At 36.4% G+C, this 24825-nt stretch overlaps 2 protein-coding genes across 4 annotated transcripts in view; both read right to left on the bottom strand.

The window, feature by feature from the left end:
* Positions 1–203: 203 nt before the first annotated feature.
* Positions 204–5147, bottom strand: LOC145205124 (calcium channel flower homolog). Its single transcript, XM_080077772.1, has 5 exons — positions 4954–5147; positions 4185–4260; positions 3515–3640; positions 2510–2617; positions 204–1822 (listed from the first exon to the last, which is right to left on the bottom strand). Exons 1-5 carry the CDS (start codon positions 5054–5056, stop codon positions 1741–1743), a joined length of 495 nt encoding a protein of 164 aa, XP_079933898.1. The 5' UTR covers positions 5057–5147; the 3' UTR covers positions 204–1740.
* Positions 5148–7551: 2404 nt separating this feature from the next.
* The window catches only part of LOC145205405 (uncharacterized), a 43562-nt gene continuing 26288 nt past the window's right edge, over positions 7552–24825 (bottom strand). For 2 of the 3 annotated variants that reach the window (XM_080078123.1, XM_080078125.1), the window contains 34 exons: positions 24496–24562; positions 24227–24277; positions 22521–22618; positions 22341–22367; positions 22063–22155; positions 21052–21141; positions 20579–20605; positions 19474–19536; positions 18951–19022; positions 18730–18768; positions 18450–18563; positions 18056–18127; positions 17787–17918; positions 17548–17694; positions 17255–17296; positions 16904–16991; positions 16143–16261; positions 15973–16026; positions 15607–15669; positions 15456–15491; positions 14524–14622; positions 14205–14252; positions 13937–14026; positions 13569–13631; positions 13001–13072; positions 12855–12885; positions 12360–12448; positions 11928–12033; positions 11439–11497; positions 10947–11069; positions 10050–10291; positions 9835–9919; positions 9509–9621; positions 7552–9032 (listed from right to left, as the gene is read on the bottom strand). In XM_080078123.1, the coding sequence (XP_079934249.1) occupies positions 8813–9032; positions 9509–9621; positions 9835–9919; positions 10050–10291; positions 10947–11069; positions 11439–11497; positions 11928–12033; positions 12360–12448; positions 12855–12885; positions 13001–13072; positions 13569–13631; positions 13937–14026; positions 14205–14252; positions 14524–14622; positions 15456–15491; positions 15607–15669; positions 15973–16026; positions 16143–16261; positions 16904–16991; positions 17255–17296; positions 17548–17694; positions 17787–17918; positions 18056–18127; positions 18450–18563; positions 18730–18768; positions 18951–19022; positions 19474–19536; positions 20579–20605; positions 21052–21141; positions 22063–22155; positions 22341–22367; positions 22521–22618; positions 24227–24277; positions 24496–24562 (2934 nt within the window). In that variant the 3' untranslated portion in view covers positions 7552–8812. The remainder of the gene's footprint in view (positions 9033–9508; positions 9622–9834; positions 9920–10049; positions 10292–10946; positions 11070–11438; positions 11498–11927; positions 12034–12359; positions 12449–12854; positions 12886–13000; positions 13073–13568; positions 13632–13936; positions 14027–14204; positions 14253–14523; positions 14623–15455; positions 15492–15606; positions 15670–15972; positions 16027–16142; positions 16262–16903; positions 16992–17254; positions 17297–17547; positions 17695–17786; positions 17919–18055; positions 18128–18449; positions 18564–18729; positions 18769–18950; positions 19023–19473; positions 19537–20578; positions 20606–21051; positions 21142–22062; positions 22156–22340; positions 22368–22520; positions 22619–24226; positions 24278–24495; positions 24563–24825) is intronic. The other variant, XM_080078124.1, reaches the window with a different exon arrangement.

Here is a 24825-nt window from a genome sequence, read left to right as displayed (position 1 = left end):
TGAAAAAAAGCTGAAGCTGCTCGCGTACCACCTGAAAAACCTTCGCAGACCACTAGTGGTACGCGTACCACAGGTTGGGAACTCTAGGCTTTTTTACATCATAAGTTAAGATAAACTTTTAAAGCAAACTATCACTTAAAACTATGTCAAAAATTACAAAAAAGATTAGGAGGTCTTACTTGTTTTTAGGTGTAGTTTTCACAAAACATATCAAAAGATGTATTTGGACAAGTAAATGTAATACATTCTGAAAATAATGAGCCCACAAAAGTACATCTTGCTTACACATTCGATAAACACATAGCAATTGAAGTTTTGTACAATTTTAGCGCAGAAGTACCAACAATAAAGTACCAACAATCAAACAATAGCAATTTGTACATGCACGGCTTTGCATTGCTAAGCTAGTTTACCCAGAAAATCGTAGATTTCACAACAAGATAGCTAGTTTGTCTAAATTGGAACTTTTTGTCATGCTATTCTGGTTTCTATGCACAGTTAGATGATCCAAGCTTGTTTGTTAAACTGAAAAAAGCATGAATACACCAAGATATAAAGTATTTTTATCATCACAACAAAGTAATAAAACGTACAACAACGTGGGAATAGCTTCGGTAAATAATGCACCAACCACTACCAAATATTTTAGCATGATCCAATTTGGAAAAAAAAACTCTTTTTATGAAATAATGAAGTTACATACTAGGCTGGTATTTAATTTAAACAGTGATTTTAGCATTATTACATCTTTGTCACTAAATAGTGATTGTTATTTATTTTTACTATGACTTGGTGAAAATGTATTACATGTAATGCTGTACCGTTTCTGTTTGTACTTATTTGTTTCAAAACAGCAACACAACAGGTTGAAAAACATGAATTTTACACACCTACTGACAGAAAAACAATGTTACCAAACAAATAACAAGTGTAATTTAATAAACCAAAATAGTATTATTATGAGCTAACAACTTCTAATGACATTATTCTTTAACAGAAAGTAAATATAGAAAGATGCAAAAAGGTGTTTGCAATTGCTGAAACAGAATTAACTAAGAAAAATATTTTTCAATGTAAGTTTTCAACAGTTGCTCTTTATGGGTTAATAATAACTTTTCAAGATTAGAGCATCTATACAATTTTACAAGGCCAAAGCAGTGTTGACTGTTGTTGTCACATGAACAATAAATTAATGCAAATTATGCGATGGTCTAAGTGCAAACATGACTCTCTTGCTTAATTTAAAAATAAAAGTATGAAATGGTGACCAAAATGCCTTAACAAATACATTTTAAAGCTCCTTTTTAAAATTGATTACAGAACTTTTTGGGTATGTTTTTCTGCAACATTATTTTAGTACATTTATTTTGGGGGTAAATAATAAGCATTCAAAGCCAGCTTTTCTGCTTTTAAAAGAATATTGTCATCAAATTTTTAACTTGATGCTCATCATTTATCCCTCTCAAGATCGAAAATATGCTGGGTAATTTTTTTTTACTTGAGTCCTGCTATTAACAGAATTTGAGTAAAGAAGCTTAAATTTAGAAAAAGAAAATGGCACATTTAGATATTGTAAAAGCTGCTGTCCGATGAAAACATAACATACAAATATGTGACAAACTACAGACATTTATGTGGAAATTGCACAAGAAATTTTTTAAAAAAACATGAACAGTTCTGGCATATTAGCACCAATTATTAATGGTCAGTATGTTTCCCTCCAAAAAACAGAAATTGTTTTTATCCTGTCTCATTTTCAAAGCGGTCAAATTGTGGAGTGCTACCTCCTCGAGCATTAGCCATCATTTCACTGCGATCCGCTCTGAGAAAAATCAAGTTGTTTATTAATTGCAACTGTTTCCTGTATTAAGTCACACTCTACATGGTTGCAACTAAATTTGCATACATTATACACAGTCACATTACACAACTATTGTTTGTTGTGAACTATGATTGCAAGGTGCCAAAAGAAGTCAAAAGTTCGCAGATAAGTGTAAATCAGTGATTATTACACCACTGTGGCACACATGAAATGGTTGACACCCTCAAAATAAATCCAGACCAAATATTCCTTGGCTGAGCAATGCATTTCACAAAGATCACCGAGTATTCAGTACGATATGCAGTACTAAAGTGCATGATAAAAACTGGTGTTACTACTTTTTGTCATGTTATTGCCCCCATACAGTGCAAGCAAAAACAAATGGTGTTAAACCCCTTTTTACCTTCTTATAGCCCTCAAAATGCACATTAACTTTTTGTGCCCTTAAGATTCATATATATATATATTGATGCATTAAATATATATGCATGGAATACAGTGCCAAACAAATGGTTTAATAATGCAGATTTTGTGTGACAAGTCTTAATGTTGCAAGCAAGTAAAACTTAAAGGTTTATGACTCTGTCATTTATTGACTAGGCATGATTATAATGTTCACAAGTGATACATAACCTTAATGCAACCTTTCAATTGACATCCACCAGTAATCGACCTATTTACACTTACTTTTTCCCAAGCGACATCAAGCCGTAAATAACACCAGTTGCAAATGGAGGGACGCAACCGACAAATGTGGTGACACCAGGACATACTGCAACAGGTACGATCGAAACTCTAAACAAATATATAAAGTATTATAACATGTACAGCTTCGGACATGTTGTTTATGAAGAAGTTACATAACCATGACTAAATTGTGATACTTCATTCTAAACAAAACGGTATTTATACTTTAGGAAATAAATAAATGTGTAACAACTTGGCAAATATATATTTTTTAAATAGACCAAGAATTTAAGTTTAAGATAGTAATTCAAAGTTCCAATAGAAAAATCTTTGCCTTAAACTCGAACCTATGTAACTTAACACAAAAGGTAAACAAAGCTGTTGCATAGCAACGGAAATTGCTTGGCATCCTGGGAAAATCAAATTGTTTGGTTTCCTCTGTTTCACTGATTGAATTTGTGGGCCACAAAATTACATCAGGGAATTAAACATTTTTCAGGCAAAGAATCATTTCAGTACATGAGTTATTTTGTAAAACGACAATGATAGAAAAAAAACTGATGTTCGGTGATTGCAAATTTTTGTAGATGATACAGTATACTAGATTCGGTTAATGTGGAATTCTGGCAAAACTGGAGGTACAAATGATTTGTAATGTGTGAAGGCTTCAACTAATCGACATCTGTTAATCTGGACCTTAGCTTAATCTGGACAACTTTTTGTCCCAAACGGGTACAGATTAACTAGGTTTACTGTAGTAAATTGAAGACAATACAAAAGGGTTGCCATTAAGTAATTAATGAGAAGTAATTGACCTACTTCAGGATTAGGCAACACAAATTTGCATTCACATTGGCAAATGGTACAAGCATACATATGGAAATTGCAAGCTATAGCTGCAATACAGCATACACAGTACTCAACTATCTCATACATATTTCTGTCTGCTTCACAATTCACACATTTGTATTCATCGGACATTATGTCAGTTATTGGCCTACTTACACAATGTAGAGTAAACCCTTCTGCCAGTATGCTCTCCCAGTCAGCCAATTTGAAATTGACTTGGTGGATTCAAAGAAGGAACAACAAAATGGTGCTTCCAACAAAATCATGATACAACAAATACCCCTTAAAAATAAAATAATGTCATAAGAATCTCATCTCAAATCTATTGAACAGAATAGACTTCAAATACACGAGCAAAATGGTTCAAAACTATCTATGAATACATTTTGTATCAAATGTTACTTTTGAATACTATAGTTTAACAACCATTAGCACACAAACAAACAGGAGTAGATGATGTAATGTGAATGCATGCTGTGACATTTTACAGGGAGCTTGTAGTGTCAAAACATTTAATTGTTATCATGTTATGTTTGCACTGCACGAAAATAAACAGGTTTTAAAACCAGCATAAATTTAACAAATAGTGCAACTGGTTTATTTTTGTTGCAAGCACAGTTTTACAGCCATAAATGTAAGTTATTGATTTTTCAACTATTGGTTACTAACAATATTGATTATTTTTCAAAAACAGAAAGCCTAAGCAAGACCATTAAGGATAATAACATTGTACACATAACAGCTTATATTTGAAAAGAGAATACACAACAGTTGCACATAAAAATCTTATTTTATTTTTTATGACAAACAGTACAATAGCACTTACAACATTAGACAGCCAGATAAGATACAGATTGGATGTAGAATGCTGAACAATGTGATGACACCAGTTAGACCGACAACTGAAAGATATTTTTTTTTACATATTTCATGGACAAATACAAAACTCAAAATGTTTAACTATAGGTTTAATATTTTATGTTATACAACTACATGACATGATTGTCAACGGCTTACCACATTAACTGAACTGATAAACTAAAAGATCTGTTTTGTTTTGGAATAAGCGATGCCAAAGTGATTCATGAGTTTGGTCATTTAATATTTATTTCATTTTTTTTAATTCTAGAACCACAAAAAATAAAACCAGAACTTTGTTGTACTTAGTATTTGCTTATTGTACATCACCATTTGCATCGTAATGCATCAGGAGTTCTACGTTTTTTTAACCAAAAACTGATGACAGGTCATGCAATTGTTTGCACTTGTACAATCACGGCAAGGTTTATTTTTAAACATGAGCATGGTGCTATACATAATACCAGTGGAGGAATGCAAATTTTTGTCAGTCGGTTATATCGAAAAAGTAACATTTTTCACCCGGTTCTGTTACAAAGAGTCATATACAGTAACCAGTAAGGCCGGTTCACTGATCACATAAAATTTCGTGAGACGGTTCTATACAACCGGTGCAAACCGACTGAATCCCACCACTGGATAAGACATAGTGCATAGGCAGCAAACAGTATGTAACAATCTGATCAAATATAATCCCAGCACAGTATGTGAATTTACACAGAATTTAACAAACTTACTTAAGGCTGCGATAACTCCAATTCCACGAGCAAGCAGTTTACACCACCAGGTGGCACCCTCATCTTTCGTTTGCTTTTCAACATCGGCTGCAGAATCAGACATTGTTCAATTTTTAAAAATAAACAGTCAAAAAATAACTTTTCTACCAACTGTCAAGTAATACTGCAACAAAACCAAAAAAGGTCAGTGGCGCACAATCCTTGTTTTTGGGCAAGATGTTGGACAATGTTTACACGAGTTTTGCATTCAAAGACTTAAACAAAAGTGAAGTGATGACAATAATACGAAACATGTTTTATGCCGTGAGATTGTAATGGACTTTTTCGATGTTTTACCAGCACCAAGCAACCAACAATAGTAACATCTTCAAAATTGGAACCAATAGTACACTGAAATTTTGACACATTTTGACTACAATTTCCAAGTATTTCAGCACACAGTCACAAACTTTTGAAAAAAAAACATTATTAAAAAAAGTTTTCTGTAATGTTCTCAAAAGCTGACAAACCAAAACTTATCTTTCATGTAATTGTCGACAAAAACTGAGTTTCACTTTTAAGCGATCTTATTATTTATACCAGGGGTGGGGAACCTGCGGCCCGCATGCCTTTTTAATGTGGCCCGCGTCAGATTTTTGTTAAAGTATACAACATTGCATAAAAAAGCAAAAAAATGTTTATGTACAAATATTTTGTAAAAATTACTTCGACATTATTGGTAATTTATATTCAATATCTCCCAAATCCACATTATGACGCCAAACTTATAAAAATAGCCACGCATTGAACCACTTGCTATATTTGTGACGTAACGGTCACTCGATTGCCTTTTCTTGCAGTAACAAATCATTTGTCATGTGGTGTTATTTTTTTAGAGCTATTAACGTGCGATCCTTATATTGTTATTTCAAACATATCATTGAAAAAATAAACAGATCAGTAATAGAGCTAGGGTGTTCCAACTCGTATTTTTTAGTCGAAATAAGTGATAAACCTGTATGCCTAGTTTGTTGCGAACATGTAGCAGGAAAGAAAAAATCAAATCTGGAGCGATGAAATATAAAACCACTGGTGAAATATAAAACCACTGGTGAAATATAAAACCTTGGGTATTTTTACACGGAATTTGAAAATAAATAAATATTTGGCCCGCCCGAAAATGTAGTGGAATTCATGCGGCCCGCTGTACTAAGTAGGTTCCCCACCCCTGATTTATACCTTTTCGTGTTGAACACAAACACAATAACTCATTCACATAAAATAAAGCAATTGTGTTAAAAAGCGTTATGATATTTTGAGATTCTTGATCCAACAGTATTACATAAAACAGATGTTGATCGAAACAAACACATAGAATCGCTACAAATAACTCAAATTATAGTCTAACTAAAACTGAAGAAAACAGACAAAAAGCGTCACAACTGTATCACGCACTTTTTCGTCGTAGACACAGCACTTATGACGTCATTTTTAATGATCGATCAGCTGATACGCACTAAATTCACAACGACTAGTGTAATTTTTTTATTAGTCTAGGGGCCTTTTTTAGTTTGCGTGTAGACCTGTTCTTTGTCAATATTTTGATGTTTCGCCGTAAACTAGGCCCATAAATAATTTTAATTGAATCATTTTTGGGCTCTCACAAGAAAAAGTAAAGCGTTCTGCTTCCTAATTCCATGTAGCTGCAGAGCGTTTGGTCACAATATCGCGTTTTTCGCTCCATAACGTTTCAACGTTGCGCAGCTTTTTCGGACTTGCCAATTGCTCTGCAAATTGGGTTATTACAAGTTAGATCCTTTGTTTTTTAAACACACTGTCTTCCAATCAAGGGATTTTATTGGGGCTCAATTTGTCGTTTTTTGTACCCAAATCATTTTAGGCGTATGTATGTGCATTTGTTGGTTCATTTACTGTTCCGTTTGTTATGCCGAAAAGTTCGATATCGAGGTACCGCTTTACAAGTAGGAAATGCAAAAATAGGAAATGGTTATTTTTTGCTCAGAAACAAAGACGGAATTCGAACCCACACACTTTGTGATCACAGGACCATAGCGCTCACATCTAGGTTATCTTGGTGAATGAATCTAGGTGCCCTTGAAATAGTTGGTTCGTATAGTGTTTGCTTCTACATTTAGGTGCTCTGCTGGGTTGATCTAACGGAACCTAACGTATACCAGGTACTTACCTCATTAAATGCACCGACACAATTTAATCTTTTCATCATATTCATCCAATACAATCGATGTACTGCAATTTGTAACATCCACATAATGTGACCTGTCAACACAACAACCAAGCAGGATGTCCCATGTGATGTTACATCAATGCTCGAACAGTGGCTTGCCTGGGCTTCCGACACTTTTTTAACTTTAGCCTCGTTGCCATTTTCATCCAATTTTGTGGGATAACTATAAACTAGAATTGTAAATGGGGCCAAACAAATAAGTACAAGGCCGAAACCCGACCCTTTTTTGTTAAAACAAAGCTCAGATTAGGCCCGAAAGTTGATGAAATTGAGGCTTCAATAAAGCCTGTTTTTTTAACCTTAAGCAAAAACCTAAACTGAAATACAAGTTTGCCACAAACAAAAGGAAAAAGTTTTGTTTCAACGTGTACTGGGTTCCAAGCGTATTGCTGACACTATAATAACAACGGGTGCGAAAGCGTTATAAACAGCAAAAAATGCAAGTCTCATGAGATCAATGTTATCATACGATGTGAACATTTGCCTAAATTCTAACAGTTGTCGGTGAAAGTAAAACACGATACTCAAACACTGGGTGTTACAATGTAATGTTTTGGCTGAGTTAAGTGACAAATTCGTGGTTAAAAATGTATATGCTTTGACTAAATGGTACAGATACAAAATATTGTTATTGTTATGGCATTGAGTTGAAGGCCAGGGCGCAAAAAAGTTCATAAAGCACAAAACAAAAAAAGCTATGCTGCAACGGTTAACGCGATGGATGCGACAAGCGACACGCGACATGAGATAAATAAAAAGGCTACAAAATCGGTGAATTTGGCGCTTGATGCTTAACAAGATGAATTTGATTTAGATTTGCTACTGATTTACAAGGCTATGTAAAAAAAATCCACAGGCGCTTGTTGCGTTAAAGGTAACACAAGATTTTTTTGTAATACTGAAAGTTTTAATAGAAAGGCACCGTACGCTATGCGCGCGGCAAACGAACGACAAAATTCAGCCTATGCACATTATATACCGCAAAAACAAGGGGAATTCCCCTGGGGGCACGGGGGTAAAGGTTAAAGGGCGATAAATTAAAAACACGTAGCATTTCACACTGAGGAGACCGATTTCTGTGTGATTCGAGGCCAAAATGAGTGCAGAGTTTTAATAAAATTCGGTGTAAAGTATAAAAGATGGGTGACATTGTATAATATGTGGGGTAAAAAATGGTGTAGCGAAAATGGGGTTAAAAGCAAAGTGCGTCATTTCTCAGTTTTTAAAGCACGATAAAAGCTAAGCAAAGATGCTGGCTTGAAATGAGAGCGTAGCGTGTTTGGAACGTACATGTTTCGATGCTTGGGATAGGATCACAACGGTCTTCAGTTGAAACTAAAATCACAAAACATAACAAGCGCTTGCCAAAGGAAAGCTTCTGGCAGCGACGGGAAGAAATAAAATAAAATAAAATCAGTCTTTTTTTGAAAAGGTTGCTTTGGTGAAATGCTGCCTCCGGTGGTTGTATTGGTAGGTTTCAATAAAAAATAAGATGCGAATACACAGATGCGAGACAAAAAATCTGTGCTCGCGTGTGTTCCGTCAAAGTTTTCAGTTTATGTTGTTTGTGTTTCTGTCAGATCTTCTTGGAAAATTTGCTCCAGCATCAAGCTTTCATCTCTTTCGGTAGCCCAAGTTCCAACTGCTGTTTTCAATACAAAGCACAGCAAAACTAGAGCGACAGTTGTAAGGCCGTTGCTGAAGCAAGGCTCCGCGCGACAAAGGTGATGCTGCACCAGTTACTGCTGAGTACCCGGTATACCATGATGCACAATAATGCATTGCGTCCAATTCGCCACTATCCGAAGATCCGTGCCACACGAACTTCGAAGGCCTGCGCGAAAATAACAAGTTACTGACTGCTTTATGTGAATATTTAGGTAGGTAGGCATTTTGTCTTTGCCTGTGTGAACTAATAAATGATAGGATGTGCAGCAGTGGATATTTTGAATTTTGTAAATGTGTGTGGATAGTTGAGAGGTTTTTAGAATGTTATCAAATTTATGTACAAAAGCGGTTGTTTCCATCCGAGGAGGATTTTTTAAACGTGAGGGGAGGAATTTAGTTTTTTTTACATGTGGTTTGTGAATAGACGCTTAAGTTCTGGGAATATGACCTGCAAAGTTGATTGAAAAACGACCCAACTTTAAATGATCTTTGTATGGTTAAGCATCTAATATGCGGCATATCGGGGAGGAATGAACATGCTTTTTTTAAAAAAAGGTTGGCAACCATTACATTAAAGTTTTCACATCACTTATCCCACTGGCATAACTTGCAATACCAGTAATAATTCAATCTCTTTCTTACCATCTCGCATCATTCATGATTTGTCTGTTTTCAAACGAGTAAATTTTGTAAGGATCAATCAGACCGCCTGAACCGTCGAAGATCGAGTTCCAAGATGAGAAAAGTACTTCGCCCTATAAAAGCACACCATTGCTTAAGAAAGACGTTAAGGATACGAAACTTTAATGCAAGAACACTTTAAAACTGACCAACTTTAGACATAGACGTACAGTTGGTTCAAATTTAATACAAAGGTACAACTCGAGCAATTTGATGGCAGATTTACGTTGGTTGTAAGATGACTCAATGAGATTTTAGGACCAATAGGTATAACAATTTATTCTTACCATTGAGTTGACAATAGGAACGTCGTGTCTATCATCCCGTCTTACTATAGTCTTGATGTTCTGGTCGATGGAAGACAAAAATGCTCTGAAATGCACAAAACATGCTAAAATTCATAACACTGCAAGTTACTGATATAAACTTAAATCCATATAGACTATAAAAATGATTAAACAAGTACAGAAATTAAGGTGCATGTTTAGCAGAAAACAAATACCTGTATGTGCCACTGAGTCCTGCCTCCCTTGCTTGGTTAAAGCACAATCTGTCAGCTCCGACAATGCCACCCATGTCACCACGAATCGGGAAGTTCAGTGCAATCATGTGTAGCTGCTTATCATGTTGAGGTGGCTGAGGTGGCAACGTTTCTGGGGCCTTGGTGGTGGTGGGTCTCGGGCGCCGCGTAGTGGCCCTTGGTGTTGTTGTGGATGGTGGTGGTGCAACTGTTGTAGTGGCTTCCTGGAGTTTGAAAATACGTTAGAAGGTTTAACGATGATTATTTTATTGATTACACGCTGCTTTTAAATGACAATATTGTGTTTGTGCATCTTTCTGGAGAACTTATTAGGCTTCTTTAACATTCGTATTTAGGCAACTAGAAAGGTATTGACAAATCTTGTTGTATAAAGAGTTATTTTGCACAAATTAAACGCCACTAATTTAAACAACTTTAATGCTAAATTGGAGGTTTTTAAATTCACATACACTGTAAATGTAGGACTTGTGCTTGTAATAAGATAACTCGGAGATTTAAGTCGGTCCGGGTTGGGGCTTATGTTTCTTCAAAAAAACGGGCTTGATTCGGGCTGATTTTACGCTCTGAGTCAGTATTTTTTTGAATAAATTTAACTGACTTAGTAGCTAGTTGCTAGACCTGACCTAATGTCAAACAGCCCTAAAACGCCTTGTTCAAGACCAATTGTCTATTGTGTTCATTGTTTTGGATTTTACTGGTGCTTCACTGTATAGACTTGTAAATCAAACCTTTTGCCAAAACGGGCTTCTCAAAAACGAATTGGGTTCGGGCGGATTCGCGCTCTAATTTCAGGACCGTTTACAATTCTGAGATAACTAGCAAGTTTTAGACATTTGTTATTGTTTCGGAGTCCCTTACCTGTGGTTTGGGTCTGTCAACATGCAGAGGATCTCCCAGCATAACCTTGCGCCAACCTTTTGATGTTTTTACGTAAACTTCTTCACGGTTTCGCACAAACGAGAAAGTACCGGCCGCTACCGTCTAAAATGTACACAACTCAAATAAGAATCACTTGTGCAAGAACCGCATTTTTAGCTTAAATCAAGTTGTGCATTAGTAAGAAAATTCAGCAGTAAACCCAAAGAGACTTAAAATTTTCAGTATTTAACCTAAAGGTGAGTAAAACATTTTAAGTAGTAAAACGAACATAACTTAAAACTTTAACTTAGAGTAGAATGTAAGTTAAAAATGAGTAGTTTGGGATAGGAGTCGCATAGTAAGGCTTTACTTGGACGAATCAATTTAAATATTAAGAAATAGTAATTCATACCACCAGTAGAACATTACAAATACTCTATGACAGTTTGTAAAGAAAGAATGTAAAACAGGTAAATCCCCTTTTGAACTTACATCAAATTCATCTTGCATGTTTCGCATATCATCGAATGTTATCAAAGATTGGTCTTCTCCTGAAGTTAAGACATTGGTTAGATTGAATATTCGTAACGTATTGTATTGGAGACAATACATCCTTAATTTAGTCTGCGTTTTTCATTTAGTTAGCACATTCGTTTACATAGTAATAATAACAACAGTAAGGATTTCGGCACACTTAATAATTGATATCATCAGTTTGAAAGTGGAAATGTCAAAGGCAGTGGTTCCTAACCGGGGAGGAGTTTGCGTTAATTTGTAGATGTGATTTATAAATTGGCTTAAACTCTAGAAATATCTGTAAAGTTGATAAAAGACCCAATTTTAAATGATCTTTGTATGGTTTAACATCTACTACGTACTATACAAAGTGAATAGTTTCAGGCCTGGGAAGTCAACATTTCAATACTTCCTACTCATGAAGATATATAAGCACACATTGATGTTGCAACGAAAATCGCATACTTTCAGTACTCTGAACCGAGTGGCCGTTCTTTCCTGGAATTCCGTCTCGTCCTGCTGGTCCAGGTGGACCTGGAGGTCCTGCATTTCCGACCAAACCTGGGAATCCCTACATAAAAGGAAGGTTTGAGTTTACTAGTGTGTTTTTTGCATTAACACAAATAATGTGAAAAACAAGTGTTGATTTTTGTACAAGAGTTTCCTATTTGTAATGTAATATTCGCACTTTAAACTTAATGATAGATTCATCCAGCTCAATGTTTGGTGGATGAAAACTATAATCAACCATCAATTTAACTTGGAACGAACGACTCAATGTTAAAAAATTAGAATGTATATATAAACGCATTACTCACACACTCGTAAATTACCTTTGACCAAAATCATGTTTAACCAAAAATCATGGTATGAATGGTTCTGATAATTTTTACATACCCTGCTTCCAGACTCTCCCTTGCCTCCAGGTTTACCGTCAGCTCCACGATGACCACGTGGTCCAGGTAATCCCATATCGCCCTTTTCACCTACAAAGGAGAACAGAAGGGTTTAAAAAAAATCAAGATACGACCAAATTATCCAAAAACAGTGATTTTAAAGCAGTGAGATGAAACCTTTGGAAATTTAAAAACAAATTTCAGATCTTTAAAAAGTCAATACAACAGTTTAACTCAATTTATCCAATTAGGATTTAAATTGGAATTCTTTAAGGATCTGTTCAGAACTTTAATCTGAAAAATAACGGTCCAAATAGGCCCCAAAGCGATATGCGTTATTAATGAAACGTTTCGGCAAATGCTAATGCCATTATCAGTGATATAAAGGGCCACAACAGTTACACCGCTTTAAAATATTTGAATTGGAATTTACTTTAAGTTTAACAATGGGAAATAAAAAAGAAGTATTTTATGACAACAGAACTTCATCTAGTACCTGAGAATAGACTTCCAGAGCTGCCTGGACCCTGTAAACAAAATAAATAACATAAGCATTTTTTACAAACGAATGTAGAAATTGGCATTTGAATAGCACAGCGTTAGGTTAAAGCACAAAAATTACACTCATATCTTCCAACTTACAGGTGGTCCTGGTGGTCCGATGGGTCCTTGTGAACCTGGGATTCCAGGGTTACCGTCTTGGCCTGCCGAACCCTAAAAATTAATGTAAAACGTTAAGTTTGGTGAGGTGAAAAATTTAAACCCTAGGGTACCATACCTAAATGTTTATGTCAAAAAAATACTTTTACATTTTTGCAGTCTAAATGAATGCCTGAAGGTAGCGTGATTTGCTAGATTTTTGCATCACGGCACGCCAGGCTCATTGAAAGCGTTATACCGAATCAAGCTTGTTTCTCAAGAATTCCTGTATGGCACAGCAAAGGGCTGATCCCAATATATGAATGTATGTTTATCTTAGTTGGCAGATTTTGTTTAATGTTTATTAAGACAACAAAAAAAGAACAAAAAAGGCTTCAATAAACAGGTCAGTCGCATGTTTCGTTGCTTGTTTGTTTAACCGGTTTCACGTCAACTGTTGTAACAGTAAAGTGACTAAATAAGCCACCTAGTCTCATGGGACTGTATAAAGCAAACACATTTTGACATCATAAGCCCCTTTGTGACATAACAAAGCCTAGCGATGACGTACCCGGCGTCCTGGCATTCCCATGTCTCCCTTTAATCCGTCTAAACCGGGTTCTCCCTTAGCGCCCTGAAACAATAAAAATCATATAAACATCATTCGTTGTGTTCCAACGCAAAACAAGGCTAAGATTAGAAAAAAATTGTCTGCATTAGAAAACTTGGTTAACTAGAGTCCCCTTTAAACAAAACTTATAACAAAAGTTTGGTTTTATTTTTTTTACACATTTCCTTCTCGAAAACACAATAAAGTCATTAAATACTAAACCTTTTTGCCCAAATTTTTAAAGAAATTAACTTAAACTGCAACTTTTATAAAGTTTGGGTGAAAATAAGTTCCTTTAAAGGCACAATATCGGTTTAGGTCTAAGGTACCTTCATTTCTTCTTTGTTAAAGTTAAGGAGAGAATCGGACATTAAACTGCCGTCAGGGTTGATCATAGAACCTGGCTCACCCTTTTCACCCTGAAAAAAGTTTAAATTTATACAACCGACCATAAAAAACATTTTTGATAAAACAGTTTTAACCAGCGTCTAATAATTGTTTTAGGTCACAATGTTACAGAATGTTCAGTTACAAAAATTGTTTTGCAAATAAAATGTGGATTGTAGGTAAAGTATTTAATTTGAATTAGGGTGTTACCTTCTGTGATGACCCAGTGCTTCCAATGCCTGGTGGACCTGCTGGTCCCTGCGTAAAAATATACACATTAATACGTAAAGATGTAATCTGGCATAACAAAGTTAAAAATATCAAAGAAAAAATGATTTTTGCCCAACTTTTTTAACTTAAACGTATTCACAATTAATCAAATACCCAAGCTTTGGACTTTACAATATTCACTGCCGTTATATGTAAAGTGACAAAATAACAATTAACTTTGTCGACGAGTCATTATAACGCCCTGACGTCATCCTTTTAGCTAGTACGCCACGACCCAAGGTATTCGATAGTTGCTTACCTGTAGTCCAGGTTCACCCTTGGGTCCAGCTACGCCATCTTTACCAGCTGGACCAGCGGGTCCGCGTTCTCCATCCAAACCATCCATACCAATAGGACCCTGAATTTAGACAATACACGTTTATTTGACATGGCATATATTTTATATTTTGAGAAAGTAAAAAAGTAAAGTGATTTTTGAATCATATAGTTCACTCTATGTGCAACGTGTAGAATGACAATAAAATAGACAAAAATTAATGCTAGGTATGCGCTGATCTATTGGTACAATTAATAACAAAAGCTTTTAAAACTTACGTACACCAAATATATGTATTTTACGGGAACACAAAAAAGTAACGCAAATTTCAAATGGTAAAGTTTGCTTCAAGTGAAAAAACTGTGCTAATAACAATAAACGTATATTTGCTAAATGTGGTAAATTACCACTGGTAATTGTGTGGTAACGTATATTAACGAGCTTCAAATATTTTAGGACCATAATTTCCCAAAACCTTGCTTTGTGCAGAGGTCAAATTGCCGATTTTCTATGCTAGCCATTATGTCATGACGCACTCGTAAATTTTTCATAGCCCAAAACGGCTTTTGTCTGGGTCTTAGACACTGAAAGCGATCAAAAGCCTTATGTGGTTAACATGCTTAAGTTGGGCAACAGATCAGAGCGGTTTAAGTGGCAACCTTATGCCTGACACGTGTGTGGTCTTGATGATGCAATGCTAGCTTTTGCAAGCCTGCTGTTGGTGGTTTTAACGTATGTGTGGGGTCTATTGAGTTTATTGCAACGGTTGGGAATGTTTATGTAGGTTTTAAGCATGATTGATTTTGTGCATTTGTGAAAAGGTTTCTTGTTGCAGCCAATCACTATACTTTTTTCAGAGTCGTTGGAAAACAATTTTAAATTTTGAAAACATCAAATATTAAATTCATTATTACCTGTGGTCCTTCTGCTCCAGTCATGCCTTTGGGTCCCTGAGAGCAAACGAAACAGGGTGTTACCAAAAATAGCAGCATTTTGAGAGAATTCGGAATACAAGGTTTTCCACAAAAGACGGCATTAGACATTTTTGTGAAAACATTTTTATACCTGTGGTCCTTGAATTCCTGCAGGTCCAGTTTCACCTTGAGGGCCTTGAATACCTTGTGCACCCTAATAAAAATATTTGAGCATTAAAAAACAAAGGGTTACGTGAAAACAGTTCAATTTGCAAATTCAAACGTGTCCGATGTGAATAATGTAGAAACGAGCATTGCTGTTCCAGCAGTTTTATTATAGACAAATCTTGCAGTGTCTGATGTAGCCTTAAGTTGCTCTTAATTATTTATTCAAGACGAAAAGTTTGGCATATTTCCTGTGAAGTTTCTGACATGACTTTGTATTGATCTAGTGAAACGACTTAAGCAAGTTCAGTTTATGCTATCAGTAGATATAACAAGATTTTGGGCATCTTACCGGTGCACCGTTGTTTCCACTTGGTCCTGGTGGTCCTTGTGGTCCAGCAGGTCCCTGAAAATGACATTTCACAAATGTTAAAACTCTAACAACAACTTAATTAATGACTTTGTCTACTTAAGTAAAGTTTTTTGAAATTGGTGGTGTCAGAAATGCATTACGTGACTTACGTGTGGTCCAACTGGTCCCGCCTCACCAGCGGGGCCTGGAGCTCCTACACCACAACCGGATGTAACTTTGGCAGTTCTGTCTGTTTCTTCACCACTACCACCCTCAATGTCTTCATCGTCTGAAAATCGTTGGTTACAGATTTATAAATATAAAGGCATCGATCCAATACATGATAAGCCGCAGACAGAGCACACTGTTTCGACCTATAAGGTCTGGTAAAAGATTATTGTAGACTTGCATTGTAAGAGGTTTTGAGATTTTTAGTACATTTGGTTTTACTTACAGTTTACAAACATGGTTTTAAGGAATTTGACTTTGGTGTTAAGTGGTTTATTTTTCACAATCTAGTCTCCAAATACTATGAATTCAATTTCATTTAAAACCCTACGGTTTACGTTTATCCCTAAAATCTTTTTACCAATACGCTCATATTCGAACATGCCAAACTCAATAGAAGAATGTCATAGTAATGAAATGTGATTGATACAGCTCTATCCAAAGCCCTTGAAAAAACGCAAGTAACTAAGGAATGCCTGTCATGCTAAAAGAACGTTTCTAATGTGGTAAATGTGCCAGGTATTTGCAGAACCAGCGCAATGGTCGTTTTATTGGAACGAGTTAACTTCCAGGAAAAACCGCCCTTCGAAATTGCATCCTAACCACACAAGCCCTGCAGCTATGCCGAGAAAGGCTTTTATCGTGACAATTTTCACTTGGTTACTGGAAGACAAAGATCATAGTCTGCATTTTTTAGCTCTACCTGTTGGCATATGTGATTTGGCTGCGCACACGCCTGGGGGTCCAGGTGGCCCGGGGGCGCCTGCTTTGCCATCTTCGCCAGGTTCTCCCTAAGATGAAACAAACAAGGTGTTGATACTGTTGTGAATTTCCTTGTTGTTCATCAACATTACATTACCTAGTTAAATAATTGTAAAAATGTTTCGATAAACTCATACAATTTTGCAATAGATAAAAATCTCCCTTTTTATAGTATAGGCCTCCATGTGTTATACTTTGTTTGGGAGTTTTTTAACAGAAATGATTAAGCTGCTTTTAACACAACAAAGTGGACAAGTTGTTACACAAACAAAGACCTAGGAAAAAGATTTACCTTAGCACCGACGCCAGCTGGTCCAGGTGGTCCCATTTCACCCTGTTTAAAAGTATTTCCTGTGTTAAATTACATGTCAAATATATGTTAGATCTATAAAATAAAATTCGATATCCAGTATGCATCTTCATAAATGAAGAAACATGAAATTGAAAGGAGGTAACATGTATGCCAATTTTGTGAAAACAATTGCAAAGTTTTGTAAAGTATTTCAGTGTCAAGCATAATGATAATAGGGAAGTTTGAATGTAGTGTAGATTGACAGTAAAAGAGAAAAGAAGTCGACACCATACCCTCGGATTTCCTATGTCATTTGTGGAAACAAGATTGGTGCTTCCGGGGCCACCAAGACCAAAGGGTTTCGGCCGATAAACGCGTTTTTGTCTCCCAAAATTGGTTTGAGAATCGCTGAAATGGTCGTCACGAAAAGCCCAACCCGGCTGCGAGAGAAGTGACGAGAAAAAAGCACAAAAGAAAAGAGAGAGAGTTAGGGAAGAAGGTAAACAGAAGGTTGGAAAGAAAGAAATTGTACCGAGTAAGGTGTGCCATCCCTTGAACCAAAATTGAAACTTTGACGACGCGGAAAACCGAAAGGAGAGGGACGTTCAGATTGATCTTTGTTTTTGTGTAAATGAGATACTACACGTTGAAGCAAATTTTCGAACTGAATGAAGAAAGAAACAATAGACACAACAGAGAAACTGGTAATAAATTTATTTCACCTATAGAGAAAAGCTTGAAAATGGAAAAAAAGATAGAAGAGATGATGTTATATATTTGTAGTTGAAGTCTTTTACTTACGTTCAATCCATCCACTCCAGACCTTCCAGGGGGGCCTTGTGGGCCTTCAGGTCCCATCAAACCAATCTCACCCTTAAAACACAAACAATTTATTTATTTCAAATATGTTGCAATGTTTTGCTTTACTGTAGTATTTAAATTAAGGTTTTCCCAACGGGGACAGCAACAAATTATGTAGTCACCAACACCAATGGCTTATTTGACGAAACGTTAACCCCGTGACCTGCATGTGTTAAGTTGACATATTTACGCCAAAGTGAGGCCTAAAAACGTTTTACTACAATTTCTTCTGGGTGGTTTCGTTTTCAATTTTCTGCCCAGTGAAGTGCGACAGACATTTTTCTCTCGAGAGTAAAGAATTTGTTTGCTAACAAACTGCTTAATCCGGACTTACAGTGTCGCCTTTTTCGCCCTTGTCGCCTTTGACGCTTGTGCCGTTCTGGCCAGCGGGTCCTTTTGGTCCAGGAGGGCCCTGTGGTCCCTGTGGGCCAGGTGGGCCAGCTGGTCCCTGTTTACAATACAATTAGAACTGATAGTTTTGTTGTGCATGAATGGCATTGCTTGGTATATTGCTAGGTTTCAGACACGAACACATACGATATTTTGTTTTTTACACACAAACACAACTGGTAATATTTGTTACATAAATATCTGATTGTATTTAGTTTTCATACCTCCATTCCTGACCCTTCCATGTCAACGAAAGCCGTTCGCTAAACAAAGAAGGAAACCAATTTAGTTGGGCATTGAGTAAAAAAAATGATAATTTGATAAAGGGTTTTGGTAAAGTTTTGTATGAAAAGAGATTAAAACATTTTACTATTTTAAACTAGACTGTAATATAACGTGGCTTTAAAAAAAAATTAGGGTGTCTTTTGGTTTGGTAAATACATACCGGGTGAGCGCCTGGTGGTCCTGGTGGACCTGGAGGACCTGGAATAGCTGGACCAGGGTGGCCACGATCACCCTAAAAAATGGGAGAAAGTTTTATGACCATATTTTAACATCTCATTGTAACAAAGCTAACTAAATTGCAGTAGAATTGATAACGCACAAACCGTCTAACAAACAGTTTAATATATTTCTTGGAAAAAGTACCATTCTAATATTGCAGACAGTGCTCACTGTTTCGGCCTACCTCTGACCACCAGCTGCACTGATCAGACCTCATAGGTTGCAACAGTGTACACTGTCTTCAGTGTATAATACTGTACTAGTATGCGAAATACATAAAGGTTAAATCTTCCAAATACATATTGTTATCTTATACGATTTACAAAGCATTTTTTTGTAGCAAAGGTGAGGCATTCAAGGGCATTCAACCTTATTTTGCACACATCACCCATAACGTAAGCGTGGGAGTTGCTAGTGTTGGTACGTTTCTATAACTGAACATTAAACATAAACTACAAGCACACCTTCGTTCCATCCTCGCCGTCATCACCGTCTTCACCATCTTCTCCATCTTCGCCGGGTTCACCCTTTAAATAATTAATACAGCAAGTTAGTCTCATCCCTGGGTACTTCAATGTTATGATCATTGTTTGAACCAGGCTTAAGTTTCAATAAAAACAGGTTTGATTCGCCTGAATTCACATTAGACATCATTTTTCGTTGCATTGTTACCAAATTTATGGCCAAATTCAGGCTTTGTTTGAAAAAGAACCATTTGGGATTGTTGTTGTAAACTTCGACCAGAAACAACTTTGTTTTTCGCAAGAAAAAAAATCACTCTTCTCTTTAAAAGAAATTGGTTTAGTCCAAATGAAATATTGAATGTTAAAAAAGTCAAGTTCGTTGGCATTTATTTACGTACGATGTTGATTCAAACAATGGTCAATTTGGAATATCTCTAAAGTGTCGTAATCGTACACCATGCGCGCTATAATGGCAACACTTGTAAGAAGGCGTTGTAATTCTAAGCACAAATCGACGAACGGCTAGCCGCATTTTCAAGTGTCCACTCGACATATGAAACTTTAATTTCTTTCCGAAGCTTTGATTTCAAATTCGATCTCATTCTCATAACGATACAAGTCGAAAAGAATGCGGAGAGACCTTTAGACGTGTCAACTCAAAATGACCTCTTATGTTAACGTGAGAATATTCTCCCAAACCCAAATGGCTTGGCACGTTTGTTGAACCTGGGCTTAAAGTTAATCTCCATGGCACATTGTGTTGGCTGGTAGCCGGGAATTTAGATAAGCTTTAGAAGGAAATATGGTCGTGACCTAACTATCCCATTTGCGGTGGCTATTACATACAACCGATGGGTGCAAAATCCGGTCACAACATCCCAAATGGTAACAAGATAAATTAGGTTTACACAAGTAACACTACAAAGCAAAGTTCAAACTGTTGAGGCTACAATGATGTTTCTTGTTCAAACGTGTACATTTTTGGCCTTTGGATGTAATGCCGTTTAACACTGCATAATTTAGAGTCAGGCTAAAAGTTTAGACTATGTTAGGTGGTAATGGAAAATGCACAAACGGATAAACAACATATATCAGGAGATCTTACCTTGGCGCCCTGCAGCCCAACAGCACCCTGCAAAGAAAAACAAGTTTTACCGCAAGAAATTCGAGCCCGTTGGCGGATTTTTGGCAGCACAAGTTATCTGAGCTGGTTTCCAAGACGAGGATTAATGCCGGAAGGTTTGGATTTAAAGTTCTGTTTACTCAGCAAACTGTCACACGATAGGGTTAAGAAATCGTTTCCTACGAAGATTACAGATTAAAGGGGCAATGTTTTTTATCATTGTAGAGCAGTCTAAACTTTACACTTGGAGTTTAGTTCTTAACAAATACACAGTTAACTGCTAGTTAATGGAAAATATGAACATGTTGTCGATTTAGGTCGATTCAGTAGCACATATGTGACATAGTTTATGCAGATCGTATTCACCAGATATACTGAGGTTGTGGGTTCGAATTTCAGCAAGGATAAGTTTGGCTTAACGGGTAGAAAACACAATCGTGTAAAATTCTACTTACATCAGCACCAGGCGGTCCTGGAATAATCGAGGCTTCTCCTTTTTCACCCTTTTCACCTTGGATGCCTTGAATACCAATTCCAACTTCACCCTTTACAAAAAGCACAACGATTAACTAAAGGTCATGAAATAAATTTGTAACATTTTAGAAATTAGTAACATTTATGGGATGTTCATGAATATATTTTTGGTTATTGCTATGTGGTGCTGGCAAAAAAAGTTTGTTAAAAGTTTATCATTCTTACACATGTGGTCGGATTGTAAAAAATGACTTCTATTGGATTTGACCAGACGTAACGGAGATAAATTTTAACTTTGTGTCAATGGTTGGTAACTCTTAACCCCGACATTGGCATGTGTGGTATGTCCACCATTTCAAATACTTGCGTTATTTTTACCGCTTTGAGTAAGCACGGGCGCTATTTCTGTACTTAGAACGTAACGGCCTAGTTACGGACTGACCACGAAAAGTAAAGAGCACATTATAATTTACTATAAGTGCAAATATAGTTTGGTTGGAGATAGGGCAAACATTGGGCACACAGGTTTAGATCTTGTTTGAGAAAGGCCCGGTTTTACTAGGAGTGTGACCCACATAGTTCCAGCATGTCACACGACAGGTTACGTGTGTTCTAACTTGTTTCGCCAAGTAAGCAAATACGTTTGGACTATTTCTTGTCGATGACGATCGTCTTTCAACGGCACGATGCCAAACAAGCGATGGGTGATAGATTGACACCAATACTTGCTCAACATCGTGTTCATTTAATACTTGGTTGTATCAGATAAATAAATTGGACACAGGTGATATATTATACGTTAACGACACATTTAGCTGCTATTGTCAGAGCACAAGCTGAATGTTTTTTGCAAAGTTTTGAATCAAATTGGGTGACACATTTGTTAAGAAAGCCAAATCCTTTTTATCGCTGCCCTAGCTTCAGTTTATAAGGAAACTTTCCAAGGTAAAAATGTATTTCAAAACAAGTAAGCTTTAAAGAAAGAGGCTTACTTTGGGTCCAGGAGAGCCTGGTACGACCGAATCTTCTCCTTTGTCACCCTTTTCACCAGCTACACCGTTTTCTCCTTTCATACCTTGCTCACCCTAAAAATACAGGTCAATTAATTTCATTTTAAATCATTCTATCTTTAACCGAAAATTTCACTTTTCTTTAAACACTACTTTCACATTTTTATTCAGGTTAAATGTGTTAATGTTTGTCACTGAAAATATTTTTTTCTACGATCTTCGGTAAATTTCAGAAAACGATTGTATCACATTCATCTTACCTGTTCACCCTTTTGGCCAGCTTCACCCTGTTAGACAGAAAAAATGCATTACGTATATGCTGCAGTACTAATTATTTTGCACATTTAGTGGTAGATTTCCTTTAGAGGTTTGAAGAAATAGAAAGCTATTCAAACTGATAATTTTTCGAATATACATCAACTGAAAGTTTATTAGTTTACCTGTGGTCCTTCGGGTCCTTGCAGTCCAACGTCTCCAGGCTCTCCTTTGGGACCAGGTTCTCCATCTGCTCCATCAGTACCTCGATCACCCTGTGCACCTAAAACATAACGTTTTGTATAAGTCGGTTTGTATAAGACAAAAATGTAAATGTATGTTCAACTATAACTTCGCTACAATCAGATATAATTTTACAATTTGAAAAAAACTGAATTCCGGGTCAAAAAAATAGTTCTATCCACATACAATTTTTTGGCAGCCAAATATTTTACACACTAGACGATTTGATCTGCTAACACCAGAAAATCTTCAGTTAACGGATTGGATTTAACATAAACAGTAACCATTCAAGAGCCATGCTACTTAAAAGTGAGATTACAGACACTTCAGGCCGTGTAAAAGCGCCATAATAGTTGTAAAAAAAATCTGAACAATTAAGTTTAACTCAAACTAGTGTAAGTGCAAAGCGGTTTGGCCGATCCTAAGCTTACGCGCAATCCCCACGTTAATGCCCCACAACAATGCGCAACTGTTGTCGGTTAAGCTAACCAGGCACTTAACCCTGTGTTGCAACGGTTAACGCAGCAGACATCAAATTTCGACCGGAAATTTTTGCGCTCGCCACAAGGGCCCTATGGCGTCTGATGCACCGCCAGACTGTCAGGCCGAGGGCTCGCTTGGTTGCTACTTCCCCCAAACCCTCCAATAACAAAACCGTAAACCGCTTTGAGTCTCGTCGCCTGAAAGGTAACTGTCAACACCCATTTGGGGCCTCGACATTGACCACACCCTAAAGTGGCATCAGCTGTAGGATGGCGCTTTTTTGAAACATTAAACAAACCTGCTTAGTCATAAACTTTCCCAGCTCAAAAACATAGCCCTCAATTTTATCTTAATTAAATGTAAAAGTCAAATCTTTGGGTGTAAATCAGTTTGATGATTCAAATAGCGTTTTGTGTCATTAGCACAAATTACTTTCGAGTATTGCCTTGCTTCTTCGATTTTATGGGCGCCTCTAAACATACAAAGAAATACATCTCTATTAAGAAATCCTACATGCTAAAATGTCTATCATCTGCTTTAGGTTGAAAATAAGGACAAAAAGTAAACGCTTTTGTCGGTTAGCAAAGCATTTGAAGACTTCTTGCTTAACTTGCGTGTACGTTTTTATGAAACAATTTTCCCGTGCAAAATGGGCTAACGACGTTTTTATTGCAATCCAGGTAAAGTTTATGGCCACACCAGGAAAGTGCACAGGCAGTATTACAACGCTTAAAGCCAAGCCCCAAATTGCGTTAGAAGAGCTTTGAAAATCACGTCGGAGACCTTTCGCTGTGTGGTATGCAGAACAGGAATGCCCCATAGAGGGAGGGAAATAGGAAACAAAATGCTCTCAGTGGCACAAGACCATCAGTGCTAACTTTATGCCAAAAACCTTCTAACTTGTCAGCCGTTCTTAATCTTAACAAACACGAACGCCCACTATTGGTCCTTAAGGGTTTGACAACGGCATCTATTTTCTATGCAATACAATAGTCCCTATCTCAAATAAATAATTTTAAAATCATTCTATTTGAATAAGGTTACTTTCGAAACGGTAAAATACATATTTCTGTCACCTATAACTGACTTATTTCGTTTCAACCAAGGAGATTTACCAAAAGGTTTTTATACTTCTTGGATAACTGGTTAAAAATTCTTGCATTACCTTTAGGTCCAACCAGTCCTACTCCTGGTTCGCCTTTCATTCCTTTTTCACCTGAAATATGACAGTATTATTTTTAAAAGTATTAAAACTAAACAAAACATAGACATTTTCAAACGTACAAACAAATATAGTTAACGAGGTTTGTACATTGTAGCAATTTTCCATATTCATTGATCCAACTTTAACAGTTGTGAAATCGTTTTTTTTTTCACCAACCAAATCACCAGCATAATTTGCAAAATGATTTTACAGACAAAAAATTCAAATACCTCTGACTGTTTTCACTTCAACTTCAACATCATCTGTAGGTACCGGTTCTGGTTCTTCAACCAAACTCTGCAAAACACATCACAATTACGTCTCAGTGTCAAATTATCTTCTTCAAAATAACAAAACTACACAATACTCTAACACATAGGATGTAATTTAATAACACGCTGTTCACTTATGCTGCAATTAGTTCAACTACACTAAGGTTAAACTGTCAAAGAACAGACACATGTTTAACCACATGCGATTTTTGCGGTTTGCAAAGGTGTGTGTTGGAACGAAATTGTGTGAAATAGTTATTCCAGTCACAGGATAAAATTTGAATATGC

The sequence above is a fragment of the Phallusia mammillata genome, chromosome 8, assembly GCF_965637545.1.
Source record: "Phallusia mammillata chromosome 8, kaPhaMamm4.hap1.1, whole genome shotgun sequence".
Lineage (NCBI taxonomy): Eukaryota > Metazoa > Chordata > Ascidiacea > Phlebobranchia > Ascidiidae > Phallusia > Phallusia mammillata.
The sequence above is the reverse complement of the archived record's forward strand: the minus strand, read 5'-3'. Positions and strand labels throughout refer to the sequence as shown.